Source organism: Triticum dicoccoides, chromosome 1A, assembly GCF_002162155.2.
Source record: "Triticum dicoccoides isolate Atlit2015 ecotype Zavitan chromosome 1A, WEW_v2.0, whole genome shotgun sequence".
NCBI classification, from domain to species: domain Eukaryota; kingdom Viridiplantae; phylum Streptophyta; class Magnoliopsida; order Poales; family Poaceae; genus Triticum; species Triticum dicoccoides.
The window spans coordinates 363,072,591-363,098,456 of NC_041380.1; the positions used below are offsets into that span (position 1 = coordinate 363,072,591).

The 25,866-nt window shown below is 50.8% G+C and overlaps 2 protein-coding genes across 2 annotated transcripts; one reads left to right on the forward strand and one right to left on the reverse strand.

The window, feature by feature from the left end:
* The first annotated feature begins 348 nt into the window (after positions 1-348).
* On the forward strand, positions 349-3,137 carry LOC119290069. The gene is made up of 2 exons (XM_037569198.1): positions 349-959; positions 1,977-3,137. Exons 1-2 carry the CDS (start codon positions 641-643, stop codon positions 2,579-2,581), a joined length of 924 nt encoding a protein of 307 aa, XP_037425095.1. The 5' UTR covers positions 349-640; the 3' UTR covers positions 2,582-3,137.
* A 15,849-nt stretch (positions 3,138-18,986) lies between these two features.
* On the reverse strand, positions 18,987-24,850 carry LOC119273129 (homeobox-leucine zipper protein ROC3-like). Its single transcript, XM_037554410.1, has 11 exons — positions 24,667-24,850; positions 24,216-24,463; positions 23,828-24,114; positions 23,428-23,734; positions 22,748-23,305; positions 22,537-22,644; positions 22,211-22,441; positions 21,933-22,107; positions 21,182-21,450; positions 20,971-21,066; positions 18,987-20,096 (listed from the first exon to the last, which is right to left on the reverse strand). Exons 2-11 carry the CDS (start codon positions 24,387-24,389, stop codon positions 19,650-19,652), a joined length of 2,652 nt encoding a protein of 883 aa, XP_037410307.1. The 5' UTR covers positions 24,390-24,463; positions 24,667-24,850; the 3' UTR covers positions 18,987-19,649.
* Between the last annotated feature and the right edge of the window lie 1,016 nt (positions 24,851-25,866).

Here is a 25,866-nt window from a genome sequence, read left to right on the forward strand (position 1 = left end):
AAGACACCACAGCCACGAGGGGGAAACCCGCGTTTTCCCAGATTGGGGTCAGGATTTTGCTGCGCCCCCTAAAAAATTTTGCGGGCCGAAGCGAAATGCAGGGTCTGATCGAGATGATTTTTCCGCCCCGACCTCTATTTTGACGGTTATTTTACGGGTCGGGGTGGGATGCGGGGTGTACTAGAGCTGCTTTAACGGCCGGCCGCAACTAACAAACTCCCGCCCCTTCCTTCCTCCGCCCTTTCTTCTTCTTCTATCCTCAAACACCTCCCCTCTCTTCCTCTAACTGCTCCTATATATACATATCTGCCCCAGCGCCCACGCACGACTCCAGGAGAGAGCCCACCACGCACGACAGAGAGAGAGGGAGAGCGCCATCCCGAGAGATGAGCAGCGGTGGCAGCATGTCGCCGGCGATGGCGAGGTCCAGCGGTGGCAGCATGTCCCCGGCGATGGCGTGGTCACCGTCATCCAGGAGGCGGGAGCACAGGAACGGCGGCGGCCGCTTCAGGGCGGAGATCGAGATGGACACGGGCGTCGCCCTTCCCAGGCCGGTCATCCTTCCTCTCGATTCTTTCCTCCTTCTTGGTTCCGTCCTCCAACGTTTCTCTCCATCTTGCTCTGTTTCTTCCGCGCGCCGATGCTTGCTGAGCTCGCCTCCGTTCTCGCGGTCGCCGCCCGCCATTGTTGCACCTCTCTGCCCTGCTCTGTTCATTCAAGGATTACTCGCTTTATTCGCAAAAAAAAAAAAGGATTGCTCGCTTTCTTGCTCGACGTATCTCTGTTTCGGACCTGGTTAATTGATTCTTGGTGTTTGGTTCGTGACTCGAAATGCAGGGGCCCGGAGCTTGGGTTCGCCGCCGCCGTGCGAGAGCCGCTGGTGAGGCTGCAGCGCCCCAAGTACGACTTCGAGAGGTGGGACTGGGGCTACTTCGCATGGCCGCACGACCGTCTCGACGGTAAGCATCTTCCTCCCGGTGCGATCGAATGCGCCAACTGATTGCTCACTACTGAATCTGGACAGGCATTTAGGCTAGGTTAATCCCTCCACCGCCTTTCTTTGGGTTCAGACTAGTTGGTTACTGAATCTGGACGGGAAAGTTGGCTTGGTTAGTCATACCTATCCTGTTATGTTTCACAGCATGGAAGGTTGCTGTATCGATAAATTTTCGTGGGACCAGATACCTCTAGTTGAGTCGACAGTTGGTGACTGAATCTGGACGGAAAGTTGGCTTGGTTAATCCCCATCTTGTTTGGTTTCAGAGCCTGAGAGGTTTCTGTATCTGTAAACTTTGATGGGAACGATGTAGAAACGCCTATCTCTGATAGCTAACTGTTCATATCGAGGCACGTTTAGTTAGCTGTCCCTGACAAGAAATTGGATTCCTTGTGTCTGCAAATGCGAATGCAGATGCAGTACCTGTTTACAGGATTGGGCGTGGCAAAAATTTCGAAATGGTTCAACGAAATCTAGACGGAAAATTGGGTTATGTTGGTACACATATTTGCTTATGTTGGCACAATGCCACAATGGTTATGTTTGATTCTTCAGTAATCTCCTGTTTGATCAGTAAGAATTCTGTAGAAACACAAATTTCAAATTTCTGACAATGAAGTGAAACATGTCCACAATCCAATAAGAAACTGAATATTTTAGGCCTGTTCGGTATCTCGCCAGTTTCAAAACTCCGCTCCGTGCTAGGAGCTGGTTCCGAGCCACTCCGTAGGATTCCACTGCCGCTCCCTCCGCTCCGGGAGTCGCAGCCGTGGAGCCGAGTGAATCCGAACAGGGCTTTTATATCAGCAAATGGAAGTACAGTAGTTGTTTAAGTTCTCGTTGGGCATAACCCAATTAAACTTGGTGTCATTCCTCTTCAGTTCAATCTGACTCTGTTTAATTCTTCAGTAATCTTTGATTTGAGTATTGCTGTTGCAACACGAACTACATTTTCTGACAAAGATTGATCAAAATCCAGCCAATATGGAGATGAGGGACAGCGATCCGAGGGCGACATTCGAGGCGGACTCCAAGGTGACAGAGAGCTTCCTGAGCCGGAGCACACTGCAGGTAGAGGCCGGCGAAGGCTTCCCGAGCCAGAGCTCGCCGCAGCTAGAGGCGAGCGATGGCGGCTTCGCGATCCAGAGCACGCTGCAGCTAGAGGCCGGCCAAGGCTTCCCGAGTCAGAGCACGCTGGAGCTACAGACCGGCCAGTGCTGCCTGTGTCAGAGCAGGCTGCAGCTGGAGGCCGGCCAGTGCTTCCTGTGTCAGAGCACGCCGAAGCTGGAGTCGGGCCACGGACAGGGCTTCCCGTGTCAGAGCACGCTGGAGCTGGAGGCCGCCGAGGGCTTCCTAATAAGCCAGAGCTGGCCGCAGCCGGAGGCGAGCGACGGCTTCCCGAGCCAGAGCACGCTGCAGCTCGAGGCCGGCGAAGGCTCCCCAAGCGGCCGGAGCATGCTGCCGGTAGAGTTCGACGACGACACGCCCCTCGGACGCTACGCGCCGTGGCGTCGGGGATGCGCGGAGTCCAGCCCGTTCCTGCTCGACCATTGCATGGCACCGCAAGGTCGCTGGGCATACTAGGAGCAGGAGCGAGCCACACCATGACCATATCCCCCCTTGTCTGCAGCACACTGAGACAGAAATAGATCGCCATGAAAGATCGGACGACGATCTGCCAACATAATCCCCAAATCTGAAGATTTTGGGTACGGGGTCTTGACAACAGGGGAGCTAAGCCAGGAGAAGCAGAAGGTCGTTGACGGGACGATGGCGTCTGTTGATTCGTAGGTTGAGACTTGAGAGGCTGATGCGTCTGGCATCAGTTTGCTGATCGGGATATAGCAGGAGGGAGAATTGATTTTAACCCCTCCAGTTCGCTTGCCTTGAATCATAAACCCCTTTCTTCGTTGGCCTCCCTCTGAACCCCCCCTTTTCTGTCTAGCTCTTGCTGATTGCCCCCCTGGCGTGGTTATCTGCTCAATTAGCTCATAAATGAAAGAAATCTAGTCTTATTATATTCCGATTTGACTAATATGCCCTCATGTAGTTTCCTCAACATGCGAGAAACAGAGGAGGGCTGGCTCGTTCGTTTCAATTCCCGCTTCTCTCCTTGTCCGACCTAGCCGCCAGAGCCACTGCGTCCTGCACCTCCGGCATCCACTGCTGGTCCGGCACTCCCCGCCCCCTTCCGTTCTCCATTGATTTTGCTTGGTTCCTCTTGTAAGGTAACATTCCCATGGGGGATTTGACTGGGGAGGGGTTGGATCGGCAAAGGGATGTGATGGATCTGAAAAGGATGAAGAGTTTAAGGGTACTTTTGTCTGTTCTTATTTCTAATTGATAGTTATATACTAACAAATTTGTTAAAGATGCCGAAGGGGGAAATCAGCCAGAGCTAGATAGAACGGGGGGCTTCAGAGGGAGGCAAGCAAAGAAAGGGGTTTATGATCCAAGGCAAGCGAACTGGGGGGGTTAAAATCAATTCTCCGGGGAACATTGATCATTTTTGTATCTCGAGCAATGTTTCGAATTTTGATTTGAAATTTTGTGACAAGAGACATCAATGTTTCGTCGATGTGCTGCATTTTTTTCAGAATTTTTTGAACATTTTAAAAATGTTTTTCGGACATTTGGAGCACCGGGAGCACCCCAAGTCTAGGAGCACTAGATACTTTCCCGCTCCTCTCCTTCCTCTCTTTATCCATCCATCCACCGCCCTTCCACCCATCAGCGCTGCTCTTCTTCCTGCTCTTCTCTCTATCCGTGGCTCCAGCACACACCACGAGCCCTTCTGATCCACCCCTCCCTCCCTCCTAGCCCATGGCGTTCGTTCCGTTGACCCCATCTTTCTCTTCTCCTTCATCGATGTGACCGCCCTCAATCTGCAGCAGTTGGACAATTCGATTTCCCAGACCGTCTTGCCCGTGAGCTACTTCGCGTTCATCGGCCGGTTATGGCACGACTGCACATGGGCTCCTGGTGGTCGTGCTTGCACGCAGGGAAGGGGGTTGGTTGAGCCTATGGTGTAGCCGCGAAAGCGGTAGCCTGCTACAGGGTCGAGCTCGGCGGCAGCTTGACGGAGCTGCGTGGATCTGCGTCGGGGCTTCGGGCTCCGGATCGGTGTGGTCGTGTCCAGCTCACCCTCCTCTGACGACGCCTTGTTGTGGCGTTTCAGGCCAGATCTTGGATGTGCGTGCGCCCGGCTTGAGGGGCGGCTTGGATCGTGGCCTCTGCGGTGCATCTGCCCTGTGAGCCCCCAATTTTCTCATCCGCGAGAGGACGAGCTGAAGCAGGACGGTGGCGCGGTGCAATTGTAACACCCTCGATGCGGCTATATCTCCCACGTGTCGAAGCACGACTTAGAGGCATAACCGCATTGAAAGCAATGTCGCAAGTGAGGTAATCTTCACACAACCCATGTAATACATAAGGGAAAAAGATACATAGTTGGCTTACAATCGCCACTTCACACAAATACATGAATAAAGCATTACATCAACCAGATACAATCAAGGTCCGACTACGGAACCAAAATAAAAGAAGACTACCCCAAAAGCTACACAGATCCCCGATCGCCCCGACTGGGCTCCACTACTGATCAACTGGAAACGAAACAACATAAAGGACAAGATCTTCATCGAGCTCCTCCTTGAGCTTGGTTGCGTCACCTGCGCGGTAACATCGGCACCTGCAAACTGGTTTTGGAAGTATCTGTGAGTCACGGGGACTCAGCAATCTCGCACCCTCGCGATCAAGGCTATTTAAGCTTATGGGTAAGGAAAAAGGTATGAGGTGGAGCTGCAGCAAGCGACTAGCATATATGGTGGCTAACATACGCAAATGAGAGCGAGAAGAGAAGGCAAAGCACGGTCGATAAAAGTATGATCAAGAAGTGATCCTAGAACAACCTACGTCAAGCATAACTCCAACACCGTGTTCACTTCCCGGACCCCCGCCGAGAAGAGACCATCACGATTACACACGCGGTTGATGTATTTTAATTAAGATCAACTTCAGGTTTTCTACAACCGGACATTAACAAATTCCCATCTGCCCATAACCACGGGCACGGCTTTCGAAAGTTCAAATCCCTGCAGGGGTGTCCCAACTTAGCCCATGACAAGCTCTCACGGTCAACGAAGGATATTCCTTCTAGCGGGAAGACCCGATCAGACTCGGAATCCCGGTTTCAAGACATTTCAACAATGGTAAAACAAGACCAGCAAAGCCACCCAGATGTGCCGACAAATCCCGATAGGAGCTGCACATATCTCGTTCTCAGGGCACACCAGATGAGCCAGACGTCGGGTGGGCTAGCCCAGAGTTGCCCCTGGTAGCTCCGGACATCGCTCGGTTTGGACCAACACTCAGAGGAGCACTGGCCCGGGGGTTTAAAATAAAGATGACCCTTGAGTCTGCAGAACCCAAGGGAAAGAAAAGGCTAGGTGGCGAATGGTAAAACCAATGTTGGGCCATGCTGGAGGAGTTTTATTCAAGGCGAACTGTCAAGGGGTTCCCATTATTACCCAACTGCGTAAGGAACGCAAAATCCGGGAACATAACACCGATATGACAGAAACTAGGGCGGCAAGAGTGGAACAAAACACCAGGCATAAGGCCGAGCCTTCCACCCTTTACCAAGTATATAGGTGCATTAATTAAATAAGAGATATTGTGATATCCCAACAAGTAAACACGTCCCAACAAGGAACAACATCTCCATGTTCCAACAAGGAACAAAACTTCAATGTTCACCTGCAACTAACAACGCTATAAGAGGGGCAGAGCAAAGCGGTAACATAGCCAAACAACGGTTTGCTAGGACAAGGTGGGTTAGAGGCTTGGTTCAACAATATGGGAGGCATGATAAGCAAGTGGTAGGTATCGCACCATAGGCATAGCAAAAGAGCAAGCAACTAGCAAGCAAAGATAGAAGTGATTTCGAGGGTATGGTCATCTTGCCTGAAATCCCGCAAGGAAGAAGAACGAGTCCCTGAAGAAGACAAACGGACGTAGTCGAACGGTTCCTCACAAACGCGACATTATCGGAACCAACCCGAAGAAGCAACACCAGAAAAGAGCAAACAACCTAGTAAACAACCATCACATAAACATGGCAAGATGCACAATCAAGTATGATGCATGTACGGATTAATGAGGCATGGCATGGCAAAGTGCACAAGCAATCCTACAAATTAAGTGGCGCTCAATATGCAACGAGTTGCATATTGACGGAACACCACATCAATTATTTAGTTCACTCCCGGTTAGGTACTCAACAACATTAAATGTTGATTAACATGGCAAGAGGTGAAGCATAACAAAACTATACCATCGAACAATTTAAATGGGGCCGGATATAACAAATAACGAATCCGGTAAATCCCTATATCCCTTAGTAATTTATTGCAACAACAATCTAAACATTTTAATTGTTGTTATCATGATGCGGATGACATGAACAAGTTTATGCAATTTATATTACAAGTTGACAAGAGCATTATGAAGCATTTGGTCGCCATGGCGGAACAAAAGGGGTGTCATGGCAACTACAACGGAAATGGTGCCACAGCAACATTCCGGGTGATCCGACAACTCATTGAGATGTCGGTGCAAGAGAAAATGTGGTTGAACGGATCATGCGAGGATGGTGGGGTGATCTCGGATATCGGGTTTCCCATGGGTCGACGGCATGGCAACCGAGGAGGAACGTGCAATGACAACTCGGACACGGTTCGAACATGAGCATCTCATACAACATGCATTCATTCTCGGAAGGTCGTCTCGGCGGTTATACCTTTGAAGCGTGCGTTGTCGGAGGGGTTCAGGTTCAATGCGGTGTAGGGGAAGTAGACATTCTCGGGACGCTCGGTAGTGGAAGTAGGGGGACAATACAATGGTAGAGGTACTCGTGATCTTGGCGGCGGTAGTCGTTCACGTTCTTAGTTGCACGATTTTCCGTAGATGTTCGGGATCACGGCGAGGGACTTGACATCCACCGAGGCTACAAGGGTCGACGGTAGTTGTTCTCGTATCATCGCGGAAGTAGTCATACTCGGCGATAGTGGTACTTGGTGTTTCGTTCGGTACTCGTTCGAGCATCCAAAGTCTTCGGCGCTATGGTAGTCGTACACACATTCGGAGAGGACTTGTCGTTTCGGTATGAAGTCGTTCGGGCGTCGGTCTTGCCGGTGGCGTACTTGGAGAAACCCCGTAGTCGTACACAGGTAGTAGAGGAACTTGACGCATCCAAACAAAGCAACACGAAAGCCTCGGGTCTTGGTGGTCACGCAGGGAGGCAGGCGACGAAGAGCTTGGTCTCCTCTGCACTGCTTCGATGTAGAGAAACAGGAGGCAGAGGCGAGACGGGCAACGCGAGGCGGGGACAGATGAGGCAGGCGCGGGACGAGCGGATTCTAGCCGCCGGCGAAGGATCCAGGCGGGCACAGCGGCAAGGGCCCTGGACGGCGTCTGCTGTAGAAGGAGTCCCGCGAGGTTAGGACGGAGCGGCAGTGGAGTCGCGAGGAACGCAGGGGCCGTGGGTGAGCTCGCTCGGGGAGCTCGTCGGGCGCATCTGGTCGATGTCGAAGCCAACAGAGGCGCAGCGAGAGGAGCTCGGCCCCTGGCACATGTGAGGACGGGAAGGAGCGGCGCAGCTCCTCGGCGGCTTGGACTCCGCCGGCCGAAGCGACAGCAGGGAGCTCCTTCTCCCACCGAAGACGGCGACGAGAGGAAAGGGAGAGAGGCGACGCGAAGATGGAGGCGCCATGGCATGTGCTAGCGCGGCACTGGAGGGAGGACGAGGGGAAACAGGCAAGCGGCGGCGCTGAAAGGGCATTGAGGGAGAGAGCGGCGGCGAGGGAGCGAAGGGCTGCAGCGCGTGCGTACTGATCCCCTCTGGCGGCGTTGAGGGACGAGGAGGGAGCGAGGGGAGGAAACAGGGAGGCTAGGGTTCGGTCGGGCCTTGGCTGGTTCTTGGGCCGGCCGGCCTGAGGCTGTAGCTGGGCCTTAGGGGAAAAAGGATGGGCCACCCTGAGATCTAGTCTGGGCTCTCTCTCTCACTCTAGAATGAAAAAAAAACAGAGAAGAAAAAAAACAAGAAAGAAAGAAAGAAAAGAGAGAAAAGAAGATGGTAGGAGAAAGAATATATTCTCAAACTCATAAAAAATGAGTCTAATCCAAGAAAATAGGAGTGGGCATGGATGCAAGGTTTAGATTCAAACACATTTGAATTAAATTCAAATGGGTGAATAGGAAGTGGAGGTTTGGAAGGTCCAAAAATGTTCGGTTTTTAGAGGAACCTCGATAAAAGAGATACAAAATTGTGGACAAGATGTGAAGGTCAAACTCGAAGTGGAAATAGGCATGAGGATTATTTTTGCACGTGTGTTATGGTGAATATCAAATTAAAGAAATATTGAATATAGCTCCCTACTATCGGGAGGATAGGTTATAAAGAGAAACCACCAAGTGAGTTCCCTCGATTTAAATGGATCGAAGATCCACACAATTTATTTAGTTGAGCTAAGAAAAGAAATGACATGATGGCATGATGACATGATGCAATGCACATGATGCAATGATGAATGCAAAGAACCAAACCAATCACGCGATGAAACCCGGAAACATGGAAGGCATCTGAAGCTCCGGTCTTGGGGCGTCACAACACTCCACCACTACAAGAGGATCTCGTCCTGAGATCTAGGATGGCACCGGGGAAAACAAAAGAGAAAGAGAAGAGGTAAAACTAAGTTGCTTCTTTGACAAACGAGTGAAACCACGAGCCTTGAGAGGTTGAACAAATTGAAAGAAAGAATGCAACGAGAATGAGCGAAGTTGAAAGCACCCCGTTCGAAAAAAAAACAAGGAAGAACAAAATTCAGGCAGCACTCCGGTTGAGAAGGGATGCAAGACTTGATAAGGCGAAAAGAACTTGAGCGAAAAGGGCACAACACTCCAGTTAAATGGATAGGCATGAAAAGAACATGATATTTGACAAAACGAGATGATGGGTGAAAAGAACAACATCGCAAGGCCTCTGGAACAGAAGTAAGAATGGAATGGAATGAACGACGAGAAACAAGATCTTGGGGGAGCACGCTTACAACAAATGCTAGAACGGAGTTGTTGGAAAACCAACAACGAAAAGAATAATCTTGATATGGTCTTATGAAATACATCTCAACTTATGAGGTGACAACCTGCCACTCATGGGAAAAAGAATTGGATTGATAAGAACAAGGAGACGAGAAGCTATCTCACCGGGAGGATAAATGAAGAACTTGGATCATTGATAAACACCATAAGAGCGACAATCCTTAAAGGAAAGCTTTAGGTGAAATATAACCCAAGATAATTCCAATGAAGAAAATGATGGATTTGAAATATCTCATCCTTGACAACATGTGAATCATGAAACATGAACTCAAATTATCAAGAATGGCATAATACCACCTCCAATAATATGATAGAAAGAATGCACTCTGGATTACAATATGAAGAAAGCTTGAGTTTCTTAGAAAAGAATCTTGATGAACACTTCAAGAAGAAATTAAATCCTTGATGAACCATCATGTAGAACCTTCCCGAAGAACTCCGTTAAACAAAAGAGTGCTCAAACGGAAGGCAAGAGAAGATGGAAACACAAGGCAAAGACTTGCAATGATTTAAATGAATCTCTGTGGTGATGTAATTGCGAGAGCTAGGAACTCCGGGAAAAGAAAAGATAAAGCATCTCGAACCCAGAATGTGATATGATGCACCTCTGGAATAAGGAATTAATCACTTGGATGAAACAAAAATAAGAATTACATTATGCTTATCCTTCACCAATTAAATTGATGGCAATCAATGGATTTGGCATACTACTTATTCTCGTTGAAAGGATTAAGATAGATATAGCGCAAACTTGAGAAGGTCTTCAACGAACCACCGGTAGAATTTGAAAAGCACGAATGCATAGATATGATACACGAAGGAAGAAAAACTCTTGAACGAATCACCGTAAGAATTGAAAATGAATGAAGTAAAGATAAAGAAACACCGGGAAGAATTAGCAAATGAACGAAGATGCTTGAGTGAATTTAGATCCATGAGAACGAAGAGATTACGCGCTGATTAGAGAATCCTTGATTTAAGCACCGGTATGATTTGGAGAATGATTGCTGAAAGCTGAGAATGAATACTTCTGAGGTGATGGCCTTCCGAGAATCAAACTGAAAAGATTCCTGAATTACTCCGGATGGGTGAGAAAGAATTCTGACAAACGAAAACAATTATGAGAGGATGGCAACAATATCGAGTGACGAATCTTGAAGAGAATGGAGCAAGGTTGAAAGAAGAATCTTCTTCGGTCTTCCAAACTGAGAATGCCGACGAGAAATGCCATCATGACTTGTTGAGGCACTCCGGAATGAAGAATGGAAAGGTTGATCCAACGATGAAAAGAATTTGAAAGGTCTTGGGGAAAAACATAAGACTGATGATAATTCATTCTTACATCAAACTTCGAAATGAAATTTGAGGATAGCTCCGAGAAAATTAGAAGAGTCAGGTAAGATCCTAGGAAAAGACCTATGGGTTAGGGCCCACTCAAAAGAAACACTGTAGAACAATTTAAAAGAGAGAATGCACCGGTTGAATTAAATGGCTAGAATGAGATAACAACCTCGAGATATCTTGAATGAATTAGGAATGAAAATACGAATCTTCTGAGATATCTTTAGCACTCGGGAACAAAAGAATAGCGAGAAGTGAATTATTATGAGGTGCACCGGTATGAGAAGGTATTTGAAACAAGGAAAAAGGGATATGAGATCAACACCGAAAGCTTGAATTGGTTCCACCGGAGAAGAAAGAGAATGAAAAATGATGAACTTGAGGTTCCGTTAGAATCTTCATGAGAAACACCGGATAAGAATATTGACGGAAAAGGAATGGAGAGACTTTATATCCATAAAATGGATAACAAACTAAGAAATCAGAGTCCTTGAAGAAAAAAAAGGTGGGTGGGTGGGAAAAAAACAAAGGCAACTTGGAGACGGATGAAACAAACACCTTGAGAAGAACTGATACTTGATCAAGCGGATGTTGAAAACAATCGAATCCACTTGTAAAGAAACACACCGGTGAAAAGGATTTACATGACAATCTCGATTATCATGAGGGATTAGTATTCACATAGGAGTATGAGAACACCGTTTAGGAAAGGTATGGAATCAACATTTGACTTTGAAGCAACTCGAATACCACAACTCAAAACAAAACAAAGGATTGGCTTGCAGAATAAACCAGAACAAACATATGATCGAGATTTCGTCCGAAGTTTTCGTGGTGGGGCCTACACGGGCTCGATCGTACAGTACCATCATGTACAAGGTAGTGCACATGACATACGAAGCGTCTCCGAGTCGGCATAGCCAAGGACTCTTTAAGACACAACGAGACCACTGTAAAACCAACCGTGAATAGGTGGACCACTAGACGTCGAACCCCAATTTCATATCATACATCTGACGGAAAGATGTCCTAAGAGCTACTTGAATTCCCACTTATAAACTCCCGAAATTTTCCGGTTATGCAATCAGGTGTTGGGGATACAAGGGAAGCATAATATCTCACCCAAAACTAGCAAATCCTACATCCAGCTGTATCCATCCTTCAACACATAACCAAGAAACCTTCGGAAATCATCTACCTCAACCTTCGAAAAGCATCTGTTATACAAGTTATGGCAATACTCCCGAACTCCCGCCCCAGTACTGGGTGGCGTCGAGGTTATCTCAGCAACAATTGCATAAAAGAGATTTTCGATGCCGGCGAAACTAAACTCAGGTATTCCAGAACAGCAACGATAAAATTGTGACGACAACACCTCGGAGCTCAACTCCCTGGGACACTGCCACAACCCCTCAATGACAGGAGGCACCAAGAACAATGTTCTCGTCACAAAACTACCGGAGCGATTCCAAGATACCCGCGTGATCCTAAAAAAATTAGTGAAATTTGAGAAGAGAATAGTCAAAACTCTACGTCAGGATACCTTACCAGAGCGATGAAGGGACTGGGGAGTAAAAAGAATTCCTAAACTCTCCGATATATAATTCCTAAATGACTCAAAACATTTTTCTAGACTCAACTCGTCAGCTAATTCAATCAAGCAGGGGGCTCCTAAGGTCGGGGTTCCGGAGCTCTGATACCAACTTGTAACGCCCTCGATGCGGCTATATCTCCCACGTGTCGAAGCACGACTTAGAGGCATAACCGCATTGAAAGCAATGTCGCAAGTGAGGTAATCTTCACACAACCCATGTAATACATAAGGGAAAAAGATACATAGTTGGCTTACAATCGCCACTTCACACAAATACATGAATAAAGCATTACATCAACCAGATACAATCAAGGTCCGACTACGGAACCAAAATAAAAGAAGACTACCCCAAAAGCTACACAGATCCCCTATCGCCCCGACTGGGCTCCACTACTGATCAACTAGAAACAGAACAACATAAAGGACAAGATCTTCATCGAGCTCCTCCTTGAGCTTGGTTGCGTCACCTGCTCGGTAACATCGGCACCTGCAAACTGGTTTTGGAAGTATCTGTGAGTCACGGGGACTCAACAGTCTCGCACCCTCGCGATCAAGACTATTTAAGCTTATGGGTAAGGAAAAAGGTATGAGGTGGAGCTGCAGCAAGCGACTAGCATATATGGTGGCTAACATAAGCAAATGAGAGCGAGAAGAGAAGGCAAAGCACGGTCGATAAAAGTATGATCAAGAAGTGATCCTAGAACAACCTACGTCAAGCATAACTCCAACACCGTGTTCACTTCCCGGACCCCCGCCGAGAAGAGACCATCACGATTACACACGCGGTTGATGTATTTTAATTAAGGTCAACTTCAGGTTTTCTACAACCGGACATTAACAAATTCCCATCTGCCCATAACCGCGGGCACGGCTTTCGAAAGTTCAAATCCCTACAGGGGTGTCCCAACTTAGCCCATGACAAGCTCTCACGGTCAACGAAGGATATTCCTTCTAGCGGGAAGACCCGATCAGACTCGGAATCCCGATTTCAAGACATTTCGACAATGGTAAAACAAGACCAGCAAAGCCACCCAGATGTGCCGACAAATCCCGATAGGAGCTGGACATATCTCGTTCTCAGGGCACACTGGATGAGCCAGACGTCAGGTGGGCCAGCCTAGAGTTTCCCCTGGTAGCTCCAGACATCGCTCGGTTTGGACCAACACTCAGAGGAGCACTGGCCCGGGGGTTTAAAATAAAGATGACCCTTGAGTCTGCAGAACCCAAGGGAAAGAAAAGGCTAGGTGGCGAATGGTAAAACCAATGTTGGGCCATGCTGGAGGAGTTTTATTCAAGGCGAACTGTCAAGGGGTTCCCATTATTACCCAACCGCGTAAGGAACGCAAAATCCGGGAACATAACACCGATATGACGGAAACTAGGGCGGCAAGAGTGGAACAAAACACCAGGCATAAGGCCGAGCCTTCCACCCTTTACCAAGTATATAGGTGCATTAATTAAATAAGAGATATTGTGATATCCCAACAAGTAAACACGTCCAAACAAGGAACAACATCTCCATGTTCCAACAAGGAACAAAACTTCAATCTTCACCTGCAACTAACAACGCTATAAGAGGGGCAGAGCAAAGCGGTAACATAGTCAAACAACGGTTTGTTAGGACAAGGTGGGTTAGAGGCTTCGTTCAACAATATGGGAGGCATGATAAGCAAGTGGTAGGTATCGCAGCATAGGCATAGCAAAAGAGCAAGCAACTAGCAAGCAAAGATAGAAGTGATTTCGAGGGTATGGTCATCTTGCCTGAAATCCCGCAAGGAAGAAGAACGAGTCCCTGAAGAAGACAAACGGAAGTAGTCATACTCGGCGATAGTGGTACTTGGTGTTTCGTTCGGTACTCGTTCGAGCATCCAAAGTCTTCGGCGCTACGGTAGTCGTACACACATTCGGAGAGGACTTGTCGTTTCGGTATGAAGTCGTTCGGGCGTCGGTCTTGCCGGTGGCGTACTTGGAGAAACCCCGTAGTCATACACAGGTAGTAGAGGAACTTGACGCATCCAAACGAAGCAACACGAAAGCCTCGGGTCTTGGTGGTCAACGCAGGGAGGCAGGCGACGAAGAGCTTGGTCTCCTCTGCACTGCTTCGATGTAGAGAAACAGGAGGCAGAGGCGAGACGGGCAACGCGAGGCGGGGACAGATGAGGTAGGCGCGGGACGAGCGGATTCTAGCCGCCGACGAAGGATCCAGGCGGGCACAGCGGCAAGGGCCCTGGACGGCGTCTGCTGCAGAAGGAGTCCCGCGAGGTTAGGACGGATCGGCAGTGGAGTCACGAGGAACGCAGGGGCCGTGGGTGAGCTCGCTCGGGGAGCTCGTCGGGTGCATCTGGTCGATGTCGAAGCCAACAGAGGCGCAGCGAGAGGAGCTCGGCCCCTGGCACATGTGAGGACGGGAAGGAGCGGCGCGGCTCCTCGGCGGCTTGGACTCCGCCGGCCGGAGCGACAGCAGGGAGCTCCTTCTCCCACCGAAGACGGGGACGGGAGGAAAGGGAGAGAGGCGACGCGAAGATGGAGGCGCCATGGCGTGTGCTAGCGCGGCGCTGGAGGGAGGACGAGGGGAAACGGGCAAGCGGCGGCGCTGAAAGGGCATTGAGGGAGAGAGCGGTGACGAGGGAGCGAAGGGGTGCAGCGCGTGCGTACTGATCCCCTCTGGCGGCGTTGAGGGACGAGGAGGGAGCGAGGGGGAGGAAACAGGGAGGCTAGGGTTCGGTCGGGCCTTGGCTGGTTCTTGGGCCGGCCGGCCTGAGGCTGTAGCCGGGCCTTAGGGGAAAAAGGATGGGCCACCCTGATATCTAGGCTGGGCTCTCTCTCTCTCACTCTAGAACAAAAAAAATAGAGAAGAAAAAAAAACAAGAAAGAAAGAAAGAAAAGAGAGAAAAGAAGATGGTAGGAGAAAGAATATATTCTCAAACTCATAAAAAATGAGTCTAATCCAAGAAAATAGGAGTGGGCATGGATGCAAGGTTTAGATTCAAACACATTTGAATTAAATTCAAATGTGTGAATAGGAAGTGGAGGTTTGGAAGGTCCAAAATGTTCGGTTTTTAGAGGAACCTCGATAAAAGAGATACAGAATTGTGGACAAGATGTGAAGGTCAAACTTGAAGTGGAAATAGGCATGAGGATTATTTTTGCACGTGTGTTATGGTGAATATGAAATTAAAGAAATATTGAATATAGCTCCCTACTATCGGGAGGATAGGTTATAAAGAGAAACCACCAAGTGAGTTCCCTCGATTTAAATGGATCGAAGATCCACACAATTTATTTAGTTGAGTTAAGAAAAGAAATGACATGATGGCATGATGACATGATGCAATGCACATGATGCAATGATGAATGCAAAGAACCAAACAAATCACACGACGAAACCCGGAAACATGGAAGGCATCTGAAGCTCCGGTCTTGGGGCGTCACAGCAATCCCCGGGGTCGGTCGGCAGCCGGCACCAGATCAAGCGCCGGGCGGGGTCGGGCGCCGCTCCTCCAGACGGCGCGGTCATGGTAGACATTCAGCTGGATCTACACCTCGTACAGCTTGCACGCTAGCGTCCTCTTCCACTCCTTCCCCTTCGACTGAGACCCCTTAGGTTCTCCGGCGAGATCCGCGTGTGCACTCGCCGCGCGATCAAGACGTCGACATCAGGGGTCTCTCCCTCTCGTCCGCGTCAAGGCCGGAGGGGACTGCCAGCGGTGGACTGCAAGCGAGCGAGCGTACGATGGCCGTCGTCGTCGTTGGGATGGCTAGCTGCAGCGGTACCCTCTTCATCCTGATTCTCTTCGTCGGGATGGCCTCGAAGTCCATGCTGGAGGGCAACAGGTGCGCTGCGGGCTCGCAGTCGCCGTGCAGCGCCGGGATGCGCTGCGCCTCCTGCTCCCCGCTCGCCGGGGCCCTTGCTCCGCCACCTCGTTCGTCATCGTCAGCACGGCCTCGGGGTCTTCACTAGTGGGCGACAGGTGTGCCGCATGTGCGGCGTCGGGATACGCGGCTCCTGATGCTGGTGCGTCATGGGATCGCAGTCGCCGTGTGCCGCCGTGATGCTTCTTATTATTATTTATTACTAAAACATGGACTGTGGGTTGATTTCATGTAAACTGAGGGGCTTTTTTAAAAAACAGCCATGATGACGGACGATGGAAACCTAATTCTCTTTATTATTAAATTATTAATTATTAATTATTCATCACAAAGACAATACAAGGTGATACATTAATAAGCCTGAAGCCATAATCTTGACAACACTGTTGCTACTCCTATTCCCTTGATGAAGGCGTGCCGAATGTCCGGGCCTAATATCAAACAGACATCGCACCAAAGCCTAACATCTAAAACCGGGTGTCCCATCCAAGCCACTACCTGGATTGGGTCCCACACCGATCTGGCACACTCCCAGTGAGCACCGCACGCTGCAAGGACCGTCACCTCCATCATCCCTCGATCCATCCTCAGAGCAGAACTGAAGCACCAATCTTGCCAGGCCTCTCCGCCATCAACGCCACCATGACGCCAGACAGCTTCCTCCTCCTACGTGAGTCCATCTCCGCGCATTAGGCGCCGAATCTCCACAACGCCACGCCGCCGAGATCCGCCACCATCGATGTGTAAGATGAAGCATCGCTCCACCAAAGACGCCGTCCTCTGGTCCCTTAAGCCCGTGTGCACCTCCAAGAATGACGCCCCCAAGAGGGAAACAACACCAGAGAGTCGTCGTCATCTGATCTACTAATTTAGGGTTTCCCCGGAGGTAGCAGAGAGTGGCCTTGAACTTCTCGGCGATGCCTTCAGGAAGGGAACGACGCGGACAGCGTCGCCATCGTCGGCCTTGGCAATAGCCAATAGCAGGTTTTTCACCCAGATCTGATCGAAGACCTCCATCTCTCGTGCACGGGCCGCCGCCATCCTTGCCGGGATCTGGATGATCCAGGCCATCGCTGCCAGATCTCAGCAAAGAGAAGTCCCCTCACCGAGACCCGCCGGCCGAGCAGGGGAGGCCAAGACCATGCCCGCAGGACCAGATCCACGATGGATCCGTGCCCGCATCGCCGCCCCGAAGCCAACCCCTCGTGCAGCCGCCACTGCCTGGCCACCCGCTCGCGCCGCCGTCTGGCCGCCGCGCCGCACGACACGCCCTCGGCGCATCAGCCAAGACTCCGCCGCGCCGCCGCATCTCGTGCTACAGCCGCTCACCGGGAGGAGGAGGCGGGCGCGGGGTGGGGGCTAGGGTTCCCAGGTTTTTCTATACCCGGACTATTCAAAACAATCGAAGATAAATAGCACAATTCTTATGCAATTGAAAGATAAATATTTCAATGCAACAATAATTCAAATAAGAATATTACGACAAAAACAAAAGTATTGACATAAAATAGTTCAAGTTTGAATTCATCTTAGTCAGACACATGTTCTAGTTGTACGTATGAAACGTCCAAAGACGCTCAACCACACCATTCTAACTGTTCATGAGTTTTTCGGTATCGAATTTGAGGGTGCATTTGGATAAAATCCTCAATTGTCGTGCGGATTTTGCTCTTGAAGCTGAATAGGATCAACATTCGATGACCATTTGTTGAACCTTGTAGTTGAGAACATGCTCCTCCACACGTACCCGTCTGCAAAAAACGCCATCATCATCGTCGTTTCATCCTCATATTCCACCTCCTCATTCGATGAACATGACTCAGTGATCTCGTTGTAGAAGTACTACTCGTATGAATCCATTGTGTTTGCTTTAAAGAAACAATGAGAACGTCAATTTTTTTTGGGGAATGGTGTTACTTATCGGGTGTGGTGTCCGCCATGGAAGGTATCGGCAGGTAGCAAAGGATCCAGGGTGGAACAATCATGTACTCAAAGTCAGGAAGGCACCTAGGTGGAGCAGTGGAGGTCCAACAAGGCCTGAGTGGCGGACAGGGTGGTACAGCGGGGGCGTCGGTCGCCAAGGGAGCGCATAAATAGCACATGAGGGACAGGGTCGGAGGGTGGGCTTTTTGGATGTGCGGGAGTATCAGAGTGGCGTAGCGGAGGTCCGAACACCCGCAAATCTCACATAGTCCCAGTTTTGGGGATTTCATGCATTCGGACGTGTCCGGATATTTTTGGTGACCACCTTTGGATGATAAAGACCGTTCAGTTGGGACAATTGCGGGCGGTTTGGTGATTCACGTTGGAGTTGCCTTCAGTAGAATGCCTTTGATTAAAGAAAGTTGATAAAACATGCATGCAAGGACACCTCCAACCTTTGGTGCGGTCATTGTCAGTACGCCAAAACCATCTGAAGATAGAGGGCCCCCTGCCTGATCCAGCTAGAGGAGCAAGCATGCATGCAGCTACATTTGGATACATGGCACACACACAAGTCAAAGCATCAAACCAATCTAGTATAGGCAGGGGTGGTATAGACAGATGCTAGACATGGAGATCTATGGTAGCATGCACCATGCAGGCAAGGAAGAAGAGCCTTCCCTTCCTCTTTTTTTGTTTTTTTGTTTGAAACAATGCCCTTCCCTTCCTCTTCATAGCATGGTGTTATGTATGAGAGGCATCTCCCCACCCAGCAACCACACGCAGCATCTCCCTGTGTAGCGGTAGTACAGCACAGGAGAAGGGATAAATAGGCAGAAGCTTGAAAAGCCAAGCATCTCGGCACAGCACTGCCTCGCAGCTCAAAACTGAAATTGGTCCTCCACCACAGTTGTAGGTTGTCAGAACAAATTCGAGCCAAGGAGGAGGAGGCCGAGGCTGAGGCCACCAATGAAGACAATGGTTCCAATGCAGCAGAAGGGCAGGGCATTCAAAGCCTGGCGCAGATTAGGCTCACGCAAAAAACAAAAGCCAGCATCCGCATTCACTACCATTCAACAACCAGAGGAGATTCGCAGATTGCAATGTAAGAAGTACCAGGAACACAGTAATAACAAAACATGATCCAAATGTTTTACAGACAAGGCGGAGAGAGGAAACAAGTCAATTCCCGAACCAAGAGACCCTTCCGTTGCAAGTGGGAAGGATCACGAATGGTTCGCTCTTGACTCCTCCTCTCTCACCTTCATCTTCCCTTTCGCATTACAGTCTGCTTTAAACAAGTCTTGGAACAAAGTCGCACGCTCAAACTAATTAAGTACTCTCATTATTACAAAATCAAAAGAAGATACCTTCACAGTCTTTGACTTTCTGAGCAGGGGGGAGGAGGAAGAGTAGCAGCAAGAACCGCATGACCAAAATGCCCTGGGAGCTGATTCTGTTGGTGTTGGTTGGTGCAAGTGAGAGCTTGACAAGACCCTTTCTGGCTGGAGATGGATCACGTTGCCTGCCTTCCCAAAATGATCAAAATGCCCCCAGTGGTTGTTACTAGAGGGTATTTTTGCCATTTTGAGAGGAGCATGGCGGGAAGAGAGGGGTTTTGTTGTTAGTCTTGTGGGCTCTTGTCAAATCCTCCCTTGCAGCTGAGCTGCTAACAGATAGTTGAGGTGTTAGCAGGTGGCAAAATAATTGGACTTTGGTCTGCGGCGTGTGCTTCCCTCCACTCCCACCCAGCATCTCTTGCTACTGGTCGGAACCTGCAGGCGCCGGCTCAGTCCGGCTACCTCCGGCACCCTTGAGTGCTGTTGTAATCTGGTGGATGGTGTTGCAGATGTGGCTGTTGATTGCAGTGACGCTTGAGAGGTTGAGCTTGGCTGAAGGCACGGCGCTGGCCAGCACCTGCATGCCCACGGTGAGGAGGCAGCCGGTGGCGGGCTCATCTGCATTGCCAGGACTTGATTCGCCGTTGCTGGTGGTGTCTGAGCTAGTGGCTCCAGGCGAAGGGCTGGTGGCTGGGAAGATGGCGAAGCCCATGGGGAGTAGAGGGATGTATGAAGGATCCTCCCCGCTCATTGTGACCTGGATGGCATCCACATCCACGGTTGCAAACACCACCAGGCTTCCACCATCAGGGTGGATGCTGCTCTCCTGCAGCAGGAGCTCCACATTCTGTGATGAGTTGCTTGCAGACTGTCATAGAAAGTTGCAGAAATGTCAGCTCTCAACATTTACCGAGATGTCAAACTTAGTTGATCTTACAAGGAGTACAAAGAAGGAAGTAATTCTCTACTCCTCTAGCATGCATGTGCTGCCATAGTTCCATATCTACCGACCACAGAGATGTCACTAAGATATCTCAATCAGATTGTAAACGTGAAGGCAGTACATCAAAACTGATTTAGAACGACTCACTAGACATATAATGTGTACAAGACGCAACATGTATTTCTAAAACTGACTACTTTCTTTGCATCTAAAAGCTCTTATAGCAAATTAGATGAATTGTGAACGTAATGCCAGCACATAAACGAATCTAAAAGCTTTTGTAGCAAATTACAGTGATGCATGTGACCAGCCTGGGCCTAGACCGCACAAATATCATTTAATGTGGTACCTTGAGCAGCCAGTGTTAATTTATTGTCCTTGGTATTGGTAGGAAACAGTAAGTTATTTGACCCACTATTAAAATGTTGGTATTGGTAGTAAACAGCAAGTTACTAGAAGCACTGCCAAAATGAATAGCAGTTACTGCAGTAGTTCAGTAGCAATGAGCTATTGAAAAACTCTTGCTAAATTTTTGGCATTTTGCTTGTCGAAAGCACTAAAACATTATATATTTTCTTCTACATGGTCGTCAGTAAGATTTAGGAGGTGAAAAATTGTGATGATACTCATTCGGCATAGATACTAAGTACATGTGAAGTTCTAGTTACCAAAGAAAGAGTTATATTATTGAGTGTGCCGGAAGGAGCGAATTTGTGGCCTCTTGGTGTACACAGCTTTTCATTCAAGTACAAAGGAACACCAGCATTCAGAACTAGTGACGACTGGAAAGAGTACTTACATTTATGCGAAGAAGAGAAATGCAATTCCTTGGGTGTGATCCATTTGCAATATGTGCCACCTCATGAAGTGAGCCCCCGTTTGACAAAATCTCAAGCTGCAAAAGCATGACTCGCATCACGGAACTGATAAACCAAAGAATTTGTTTGAAGAAGATAACCAACACTAACAATGATAACAACATTTGAGAAGATAATATAGTTCATTGCTACCTGACAGCGCTGTTGCTCGTCTGCAAGAAGCTCAAACACCTGTTGATGGCTGAAAGGAAGCCAGCTTGTGGAGACCGCAGTGAGGATGACACCGCTGGGCTGCCCCGGCTCAGTATTCTTCCTTGTTGTAATCCTGACTGTGTCCTCTGTAGAATCAGATAGCGCCGTCCAAGACTGGCTCCCAGATGCACTTATGTTAGCACAGAAGGCGGTGACCATCCTCTGAGACAGCTTCATCATGTTTGTCCTCGCCTCAGGGGTGCGGATAACTGGGATTAGGAATTGGGAATCAATACGATTAGGCTCTTGTGAAGATGGATAAATATCGATAAAACCCAGCACAGAACTGATAAAAGTGGCGAATACAGCCAGTGTAGAAGATCCCAAGAAAATGATTGAAATTGCAGCACTCGAGTATTATAAACAAGTAAACGACCATGTACACATATATTGGTACGATCTTCCTTCCCAATAATACGATGATGACAGACAAAAGGACATGTTGTTTTAAAGAAGCAACTAAGCATTGGCCCTCTGAGGCATAATGTCGAACACTTGACAGGTGAGCAGGCAAGAACCACTACAGTACAGAACAAGCATAGAGATACATGGCGAGATCGATCGGTTTAGGTAATATCTTGATTTAGCATCGCAATTCACAAGCAGGATGAGCATCAATCAGATGAAATGTAAGCAGCAGAGAGAAGGCATGCCGTGCGATGCGATCGACGTGGTGCAAGGTGGTCCTTACCTCCTTGATCGGCGATGCTGCGGGCGAGCTCGCTGGCGAGGCGCTCGCACTGGCGCTGAAGGACGGAGACCCACCTGGTGGCCCCGAACGCGGCGCCGCCGGCGACGTGGTCCTTGAAAACCGGCTGAAGGGGCTTCTCCTCCCCCACCACTTCCATGTGCTCCACCCACACCACCTGCGTCGATCCACGTGTCAGAGCTCAGTCCATGCATTGCATGCCATGCCACGTCACACATGCAAGATGCATGCATTGGGCCTTTCGGGGTGGCGGTGCGTACCCTGGAGTAGCCATTGGGGGCGTCCTGGATGATGCAGCCGGAGGGCCGGCGGCGGCACCGGACCAGCGAGCTGGTCTGCTGCTGCTGCTGCAGAAGCTCCTCCTGGAAGCCGTCGGCTGGGAAGTCGACGATGGACCAGGTGCCTTCGTCGGCGTTGTGCACGCAGTACCGGAAGAAGACCACCTCCCGCGCCGGCACTAGAGGAGACAGGAACTGCATCTCCGCTTGCATCTGCATGCCCATTCATCAGCAAACCAATCAACTACCAAATCGATCGATGGATGCTTGAATGCGTTAATCGATGTAGTAGTAAATGGGGTGCTTACCAAGATGAGAGATCCACTGCTGAGATGGCCAGAAGCAGCGCCATGGTGTATGACCTGAATGGTCCTTGCCTTGCACACGATCGAAGGGAACAGCTCCATCCACTTGTTCTGCACGCATGCGCGGATGATCTCAAGTTAATCTGACGTACGTGCGCAATGGAAGAAAATGAAGTAATTTGATCTAAGATGGAAGTTGATGAACTGGACTCACTGCGTCGAGGAAGGCGTCGACCAATGTGATGCTGTTCATGATGACGACGGCACTGTCGCGCGTCCCTTCCGTCCTCGCCGAGTGGGCGACGTCAGACTGCTGCTGCTTCCCGGAGTCGATGGGCCAGCTGAGCATCCGCGCGTGCTCCTCTGCGTCCATGACCTCGCCGGACGAGGGACCGGTGCCGCGGCGGCGCGCCCAGAGCGGCTCGCTGGTGCGGCACATCTTGATGAGGTGATCGGCGGCTGTTGATGCGAGCTCCATCACCAGTTGTTTGTCCTGCTCCTGGACGATGACGGGCGTCATTGGGCCCTGCAAGTATGACGCCGTCGCCGCGATGCCGTGCCCGCCGGCGGCCATCTGCTGCGGCAAGGCCATGAGGTCCATGGCGCCGTGCTGCTGCTCGGCGAAGTGCCGGGAGTATACGTTCATGTCGAGGTCCAGGGGCGGCATGAGCACAGGCGGCGGCGCCGACATGCAGCTCAGCGCTGAAGCCGACGACATGCCAGGCTGGCGCCCGCCACCGTACCTGCTGGCGATGCACGCCAAGCGGTCCAGCTGCAACCATCCGACGCGCAAAAGACGTACACCATTAGCCCGTGTGAGTACATTACACATTACAGTAACACTAGCAGGCATTAATTAGCTAGGGTTTAAGCAAGTGGCAAGAACGTACGCACCTCGTCTTTGAGGCGTGCGTTCTCGATGCGGAGGTTCTGCTCCTCGTAGGACATGTCACCAATGACGGCGGCGTGGCCGCAGCTGGGGCAGACGACGTTGCGGATGGCGGCCTGCAGGCGGTAGTTGTCTGTCTTGAGGGACTCGTTCTCGGCGCGGAGGATGACGTTGTCGGCGCGGTCCTGCTGTGCCTTCATCTGCGTGCGCCGGTTCTGGAACCAGAACTTGACCTGCCGGGGCTTCAGCCCCAGCTCCTGGCTCAGCTTCAGCCGCTGCTTGTCGTCCGGGTGCGGGCACTCCTTGAACAGCCTGCATGAAAGCATCCACACGCGCGCATGAGTCAGATTACTAATTCAGGAAGATTTTCGTCATTAAGATGGAGGTTTGGTTCTTATTTCTTACGCCTCCATCTGCTGGATCTGGTGCGCGGTGTGGCGATGGTAGCGCTTCTTCTTGCCGTTGCCGTTGGACGCCGCCGCCGCAGCCGACGAGGAGGGGTGGTGGCCGGCGCCGGCACCGTCCGGCTCGCTGTGCTGCGGCTTCTGGTCCCTGTCGTCGTCAACGTCGGCGAAGCTGAGCAGACCGTCGAGGTGACCGCTGCCGGAGCCGCCGCTGAGCTCCATCTCCATGTCTAGGTCCAACTCCTCGTCCTTCGCCAAGTGAAGCCCACCCATAACGCCCTCCTCTTTCTGAAAAAACAACCCAGCAGCAAAAAGAAACACATTTATTAATTTTCCTCATATGCATGCATATGCAACAGACAAGATGAAGACGAAGGCGAAGCACTTACGGGTATCAAGTTGGTGGAGAAGTGGTGATGAAAGGGCATGGCGGAAGAGTTAGACATGAAGCCGGCGAGCGCGCCCGGGTTGGGCATGAGCGGCGAGGCGAAGAGCGCATCGGCGGAGGAGCCGCCCGCGGCCATGGCCGCCATGGACGAGAGAACCTGGCAGTCCCCAAACATGGTTCTTCTTCCTTAACTCCTCGACCGACCGACCGACCAAGGAGAAGGAAGGAGGAGCACCTGGCTGCAGCGACCTGCAGTGGTTCACCGGAAGATGGAGTAAAAACCAAGGTGAGGACGAAGCATGGTAGTGAGGGAGAGGGCGGTGGTACAGCGCGGAGGGGGAAGAAGATTTAGCGGGGGGAGTAGTAAAGGGAAAGATTTGGAGGAGGAGGAGATGGGTGGGTGAAAGCGGAGGGGCGAGGGACAAGGAGAAGTAAATGGCGGGAGTAAATACCCTGTCGGTTGTTCTGTGCCTCGCCTGAGCGCCTGTCTCCCCTCCCCAGCCCGGCCCCGGCAGTCCCTCGAGCTCGGAGGTCGACGGAGACGGGGAAGACGAACTCTTCTCGATCCCTCCTCCCTCGCTCGCCTTTATTCTCGCGACGCAGCAGGAGAGGAGAGGAGTGGAGGTGGGAGGGGAGGGCACACTGTCCGCTACGACTCCTCGCTTTGACCTAGTAGCAAAGAACAAAACGCAGTGACGGGAGCGGGCCAGCTGGCCAGTCTCACTGACAGCGCAGCCCCACCGTTGAAACCGCGTGGGCCGGGCCCCATGTGGCGGCGACCCTGCGCGAGGGCGTGCCTCGGGGAGGCGCCCGTGACGTGAGTGACCAGCGAAACGATTCCCACGCTGGTGCGGGCCCCGCGGGCCAGGAGGCGTGAAAAAATGGAAAAAGGAAAGCCGAATATAGGGGATTTAATGCGGGTAATTACGGGCCGGATTACAGCGGGGGCGAGGAGTAAATGCCCGCCTTAACTGCGCACAGTAACGGACGGGCGAGCGCGCGCGCGGGCCGGGCCGGCGCCGTGAACCCGCCCGTCTTTCCGTCCCACCGCCTCGCCTCAGCACGGTAACGGACGCCGCGCTCTCGTCGTCGTCGTCTTGACGGAGAGAGAGGTCAACACGTCTCCTCCCCGCCCCCGCTTCCCGCGTGCGTTACGGATGGGCCAAGGCCGCTGGCCGAGGCCGTCCGGTCCGTCCGATGACGGCGGATCCGTCCATGGAGCGGCTGCCGCGTTACGGCGGGCCTCGGGCATGGCGCCCATGTGTCGTGTTCGCGTACCCCCTGCTGTGCTGCGTGCATCCCCGGCCCGCCGTGGTCGTCGTACGTTACTGCTGCGCGCGGTAACGTACGCGTACGCGCGGGTGGCGAGCAGAAAAGGTTTTTGCATGCGTTCTCGTCACAGTTAATGCTGGTCGGCGTACCGCCCGGGCGCTGCTGCTGCTCGGCGATCGCCGCGATCTTCTCTCGACCGTGCGATCTGTCCCGATCGCCGTATGCTACAGTCTTCTTCCTCCTCATGCACGCGCATCACCAAGAGACGGTTTGGTCTCGTTTCTTTAGTTCTCTATACTAGATGACCCGTTGCGCCCATGACGCAAAGGCCGAGCGCACGCCATGTGTTTTAAGAGTGTGTATTAAAATATGTAGATACA

Excerpts from the sequence above, each read along its gene's own strand:
- LOC119290069 (XM_037569198.1), top strand. The coding sequence starts at position 641 with ATGCTTGCTGAGCTCGCCTCCGTTCTCGCGGTCGCCGCCCGCCATTGT. Across the intron at positions 960-1,976 it reads GCCGCACGACCGTCTCGACG|CCAATATGGAGATGAGGGAC; the intron begins GTAAGCATCTTC and ends ATCAAAATCCAG.
- LOC119273129 (XM_037554410.1), bottom strand. The coding sequence starts at position 24,389 with ATGTTTGGGGACTGCCAGGTTCTCTCGTCCATGGCGGCCATGGCCGCG. Across the intron at positions 24,115-24,215 it reads TCTCCACCAACTTGATACCC|AAAGAGGAGGGCGTTATGGG; the intron begins GTAAGTGCTTCG and ends TTGTTTTTTCAG. Across the intron at positions 20,097-20,970 it reads TTTCTCTTCTTCGCATAAAT|TCTGCAAGCAACTCATCACA; the intron begins GTAAGTACTCTT and ends TTTCTATGACAG.